This window comes from Papio anubis, chromosome 12, assembly GCF_008728515.1.
Source record: "Papio anubis isolate 15944 chromosome 12, Panubis1.0, whole genome shotgun sequence".
Classification (NCBI taxonomy): Eukaryota; Metazoa; Chordata; class Mammalia; order Primates; family Cercopithecidae; genus Papio; species Papio anubis.
The window spans coordinates 22,279,628-22,285,937 of NC_044987.1; the positions used below are offsets into that span (position 1 = coordinate 22,279,628).

The window sequence follows — 6,310 nt, forward strand, 5'->3', positions numbered from 1 at the left end:
AAAAAAATCATTTCTAATAATTACTTTGTTGACCTCCAACCTATTCTGTGCCACCACCTCTATCAACCCAATAGTTTTTTCCAGTTAACCAATTTTCTTTAGCAAATATTATTTTATTTCACTTTTGTCATCTTTTCTTATATGAGTATTCATGTCATGTGGTGTTTATGCCTTAAAATAGTAATGTAACGAAATGAGATTTTATTTTAGAGTTTAGAAGGCAGCAAGGCAAATGTGCAGTCTCCCTTAGGAATAACAATTCCCTGTAGTACTATTTGCAATTTTCGGATTGCTTATATTGGAAAAATATATATGTAATAAACTGAACTGTCTATATGATTGAAAAATGGGTGCTATTGTGTTTAAAAACCTGGTTAACACAGCTATCCCGTACAGTAATATATAATACAGACAGTTTTCAGTAAAATCATAGTAGTACTTTACATCAAAGGGATATTTTTTTTTAGCTAGATGAGTAGTATAGATCCTCCAGTCCAAATTCAATTTCTCAATTATAATAGGATTGAAGTGACCTCCCAAGGTCATCTTGTTGTTTAAGCCAATCTATTTACTTCTGGATCACTAATCTTTATCCCATACCACACTGCTGATAATGTTTCTAAATATAATTCATTAACTGCATATGTTGATGTGGTTGATGTGTAAAAAAGTCAACTCATACAAGGTTTTGGTGAGTAATTTCTGGTTTTTATTTTACTATTTTTACCACAAGAAAATAATTTTAAGCCAAGAGCTTCTATTAGTCATACATAATAACTAATAGTGAAAATAATCAAATGGAAATAGCACACAGTTATGTCATTCTATTCTGAGAAACTGGAAAAATCACCTCTAAGGTTTTAATCTTTTATAATCTTGACCACAAAAAATTTTTTCAAAATTATCTCCAAAACTATCTGACATTTAAACAAAATATTCTAAAAGAAAAAGTATGATGTTATTAAACATAATAAATTAACTGAATCCTGTTTTAGAAGTTTAAGAAACACCAAGAAGTTTAAGGAAAAAATAAAAGAATGCACATAAAATTTAAATAATTTACACTTCTATAAAATGTACTAAATATTTGACCCTCAAAAGAAAAGTGACGTAGTTCAAGTTAATGTCCAGTTTAGGACATTAACACGAACATTAATATTAACATTAAGGAATTTTAAAGTTCCCTTTTAAATCTAGAAATTCAAAGAGTTTCCCCTTCTCTATTCAAAATATACATTTTCTTTAACAACTCCAGAGCTTTCAAAGCATAAATGTCATTCTTTCATTATAACAATAATAGATTTAAATTATCAGCTTATTTCAAGTATATATTTTATCTGTGTAATGTGTTTGCAATCACTGTAAACCTCTGTCGCAGGAACTCTCTTTTTTGTATTAGAAAGTTTTCAATGGTATTGGCTTCTTTGAAGAGTTCATCTATCTCATCAATGTAAGATGCATCTACTGCTGCTCTCTCACTAATAGGAAAAAAAGTTGTATATTAAACTAAGTAGATATAAACAACATCATTATGTTGTTCTTCATTACATTTGTTAACTATTTCATTTAAATGGCTTTATGTGCCACAGAACTTCATTAATTTACTAATACTCTTCGGGAAAAAAATTAGTCCCACAAATATTTTTGACTACTCAAAAAGGTCTCCTGACAAAACAGGAAGTGTATCTAATACATTATCAACACTAATATTCAATTATATACATTATTTTTACAGCCACATAAACCACTATCCAAGTATAATGACTGTCCAGCAGTGTTAAAAAAACACACACACACTTTATAAAACATGATATCAGGCTAATAAAATATTTAAATTTGGTCTTAAAATAAATATAGGTAAAATATAAATGCAGTCATCCCTCAGTATCCATGGGGTATTGGTTCCAGAATCCCCCACAGATACCAAAGGAACATCCCTCATAGATATTCAAATCCCTTATATAAAACATCATACTATTTGCATATAACCTAAGAACATTCTGCCATATACTTTAAGTTATCTCTTGATTACTTATAAGACCAATACCATGTAAATGCTATGTAAACAGTTGTTATACGGTATTGTTTGAAAAATCATGACAAGAAAAAAATGTCTGCACATGTTCAGTACAGACACAACCATCCTTTTTCTCCCCAAATATTTTCTATGTGTGGTTCATTGAATCCACAGATTTAGAATTAATGGATGTGAAAGGCTGACTTTCTATGACATAAAAGTATTTATCTTTAATATCACTCTGTTATCATTAATTTCACCAAACATTTTTCTCAAAGAGGTATTTACATAAAATTTAAAATGTAACGTCATCTAATTACAGACCAAGATATATACAATCTAGTATTAGCTTGGCAAGAGTTAAAAAAAAAAAAAAGAATTTTTAGTGGAAAAGTTGACGCTATTCTCTGAAAATAACCAAATAATCTATTTTAAGGGACTGAAATAGAATAAAAAATTCCAACGTTTTAATTACTGGAGAGGTTTGCCAGCCACAGAGTTAAACTTCCCGTTACAGAGTTTCCAGAAGAAAACTAACATAAAGACCCCAGAGAATATACTATAAGTACTTGCCTCAAAAGCTTTGCATAGGTAGACAACATTAGATTAATTTCCTTGCTCACATCTGTTCAAGAAAAATCATATAAGTTATAAAATATAACAAACCTTCTGCATTATAAAACTGATGTTTAGAAATATAAACATTTTATACATCACCATTTAAATCTTTCTCCAAGGCTTCATCTTTATAAAACAGTCCAGAACTTTCAGAGAAAGATGAATCTGATTTTCCAAGAGAGGACAGCTGTGGACTATCTGGCACTGGAGACTAACAGGACAAAATAAAGAAAAGAGGTACAGTCAGTAAGATCTTCAGGACATATACTGAATTTATTAAGTATATGTTTATTTGTTTATTAAGAAAAAGCAAATAAACCATTTTTCAGAAAAAGGCAAACATGCTAGAAAGCATATGACTCAGTCATTTGAGTTTTTATTATTAAGGAAATTTACAGGCCCAAGAAACACCTTGATCAATATATTAAATTTTATTTTGGTTTTCAACTAGACTTTGCTTTCCATTTGTTTGTTTTTGTGACAAGTTCTCGCTCTGTCACCTACACCAGAGTGTAGTGACACAATCTTAGCTCCCTGTAGCCTCCTGGATTCAAGTGATCCTCCTGTCTCAGACTCCTGAGTAACTAGGAGTACAGGCACATTCCACCATGCCCAGTTAATTTTGTTTTGTTTTGTTTTGTTTTCAGAGACAAGGTATTGCAATGTTGCCCAGGCTGATCTGAAACTCTTAGCCTCAAACGATACTCCTGCCTCAGCCTCCCAAAGCACTAGGATTATAGCCATGAGCCCATGCGCCCAGCCTTAAATTAGATTTTAAATGTGGTTTTAAACTCCTGTTGAAAAAGCGTCTGGTATCTTGAACCAGTAGATGTTTTCATAGCAATGAAGCTGAACTGTAATTTAGACAGTAGCCAAATGCTTGCAAAATTTTGCAAAATAATATAATCTTCAAGGGACCAAATCATGTCCCAAATGCAACAGATCAATTGGTGGGGGCAGGACTGGTAAAGGATAGGATACTGTGCTCTTTAAAAAGACCGGTAACTATAGTACCTAGGTATCTTACTTATCATAGCAAAATAATTACATAAAATCCTATGTATCATAAAGGCACAGACTCACTTCTGTCTCTAGATCTCAAGCTATCAAAAAGAAATCTCCCAATAGTTTCTTGGAGGCCTATACTTAGTGAAAAACCAGCTGGAATCAACATAGTTCCTGCTATGTTGTAGGACAATCCTAGCTCTGGGCATACGAATATATTAAATTCCACTTATCTATAGAGCTTTCTTAAAGGGAAGAAATTTGAGAAGTATGTAAAACAGAATAAAAGATTAAGGCTACACAGGCATAGAGCTTACCTCCAATTCTCTTGGCCTCTTGCAATTTCTATTGTCAGGCTTTACAAGGTGATTTGCCATCATATTCCGAAGGCACCAGCTATAAAGCTTAGAACAATGCCAGATTTAGGTACAAACTGCAAGCTACAAGATCTCTGGAATCCTTCCCTTTTTCCCACTCCTACTGCTGATGTTAATTTAGACTGTCATTATCTGTCACTTTCCTAAACTCAATTTCTCCCTCCTCCAAATCATTCTATCAACTGCTATTTGGGTAATCTTTCAAAACTTTGATTACTGCATTCCTTTAACTCAAAAACTTTCATTGTTCCAGAATAAGTTGAAATTCCATGATATGGCCTTCAAGGTCCTGTATTTTATGGCCTTCAAGGTCCTGTATTATCTGGTGCCAGCCTACTAGTCCCATCATTTTCAACTACTCCTCTCTATGTACTTAGCCAAATGAGTCTTTCTGGCAATTCTGCCTTGTTTCAGGACTGGCTCAGTTAAGATTCTTCTATGTTCGGCCGGGCACAGTGGCTCATGCCTGTAATCCCAGCACTTTGGGAGGCTGAGGTGGGAAAACCACCTGAGGTTGGGAGTTCGAGACCAGCGTGGCCATTATGGTGAAACCCCATGTCTACTAAAAATTCAAACATTAGCCGGGCATGGTGGCAGGCACCTGTAATCCCAGCTGCTTGGGAAGCTGAGGGGAGAGAATTGCTTGAACCCGGGAGAGGGAGGTTGCAGTGAGCCGAGATTGCACCACTGCACTCCAGCCTGGGCAACAGAGCAAGACTCCACCTCAAAAAAAAAAGATTCTTCTATCTTCACAAAATCTTAATGTTGAAACAGGTCTTACAGTTCATCTAATTCAATCTCATTTTTTACAAGTGAGAAAACAGGGACAGTGATGGTGGATCAAGTGACACCAGTAAGACTGAACTAGACTAGAACCGAGATCTCACTCGAGTCTGAGATTATTCCCACTGTCCAACCTTACTTTTAAAGTAGCTTCAAATTTTACTTTTACTTTTCCATAAATTCGGAAGGCATTTTCCCTAGAAGTCCAAATGTTGAAACCTGGAAGGGTATAGTCTCTGTCTTTGAGATAAGGGGAGCCCTATCCACTTTCAAGTTATCAACAGACTTTGTTGTTTTTGAGAAACGATGCTGACTTGGGTAACTGTAATGCATCTGTTTGATTAGTCCTATAAAATATGCATATATAGAAGACAGAAAGAGCAACAACAAATTAGAAAGATGCTTGTTAAGTAAATTCTGTATTGTACGTCTCCATTCCTGCCAGTACCTTTATAGTATGCAAGTTTACGTGCTGTAATAATATTAATAGTATCTAGAAAATACTACACACGCACAGCAGTGCTAACTTTGCCTTGGGAGTTGGAAAATACTTAAGCCAACAGGCGGATTTTTCTCTCCTCCCTTCCACTTCTAATCCCTTTCCCCTTCACCCCCTTCTCTTCTCTCCCAAAGTAACACTGCGCACCTACGTCAAATGAAAACTTATAATCAAGTAACTGTTTCTGCAAAAATAAGTTCGTTTTTCTGTCATAGCTCAAGGCCTCAGCAGATCCAGGCCTGGTGGACTGTTTGGTCTTCGTCGTATGCCGAACACTGGCCACTGCCCCCGGCTCTGCCATCTTAGGCTTAGTGACCTGGCTGTTACTAAGCACTGTCACCCTCTGCCTCATGCAGCTGTCTCCTTCTAGTCTTCTCCCTCTTCTCAACGCCAACCTGGCCCCTCAGTCCATTTCACCTCCATGTTCCTCACTTCCCGCCGCCCCTCCCCACTTCCTCCGTACTGTTGCTTCCGCCCCACTAGAGCCCCTCAGAGGAAGCTTCCATCCTCGCGCCCTTCCTCGTGTCACACTCCGTCACATTCTCACAGGCGCCCATCCCTCCAGCCCCACCCCAAGGCCAATGTACTTCGCGGTATGGGCACCTTCCTCGTCAGCGAACGCGAGGGAGTGAGGACGCTGGGCGCGGGTTGCTCAGACTTCGCGGGTGGAGGTGGAAAGCGCGCCGCACTCCCAGCAGCCCCCGCGCGAGTCACGTGACAGCCCCCCCCCCCGCCCCCGCCCACTTCCCCACGGCAGCCTCCCAGAGCCTGGCCCCACGGAAGGCCACCTTTTTTCCGGTTTTCTCCCGCTCTTTCCCCTCAACTTAGAATAGTCGTGAAACAAAAATCTCTCCCTGCCACCCTGTCTGTATTTCAATCAGGAAAAAAGTCGGAAACTGGTCAAGAAAGAACAAGGAAGACTTGCCAAAGCAAGGCCGGGTGTGCCCCAGTGGCTTAGAATCTCAGCAAGGGAACACAAAATCCACGGCCTCTTTTCGAGTAAAATTTACT

The 6,310-nt window shown here is 37.4% G+C and overlaps 1 protein-coding gene across 8 annotated transcripts; it reads right to left on the reverse strand.

Moving 5' to 3' along the window:
* Window positions 1–686: 686 nt before the first annotated feature.
* Window positions 687–6,003, reverse strand: TEX12 (testis expressed 12). 8 transcript variants are annotated; one of them, XM_009187280.4, is made up of 5 exons: window positions 5,903–6,003; window positions 3,958–4,036; window positions 2,735–2,846; window positions 2,591–2,642; window positions 687–1,478 (listed from the first exon to the last, which is right to left on the reverse strand). In XM_009187280.4, exons 2-5 carry the CDS (start codon window positions 4,018–4,020, stop codon window positions 1,334–1,336), a joined length of 372 nt encoding a protein of 123 aa, XP_009185544.1. In that variant the 5' UTR covers window positions 4,021–4,036; window positions 5,903–6,003; the 3' UTR covers window positions 687–1,333. The 8 variants fall into 8 exon arrangements, with proteins under 8 accessions (XP_009185544.1, XP_009185543.1, XP_003910759.1 ...); XM_009187279.4 differs by having other exon boundaries at window positions 5,887–5,996; XM_003910710.3 differs by having other exon boundaries at window positions 3,958–4,044; window positions 5,887–5,996.
* Window positions 6,004–6,310: the final 307 nt, after the last annotated feature.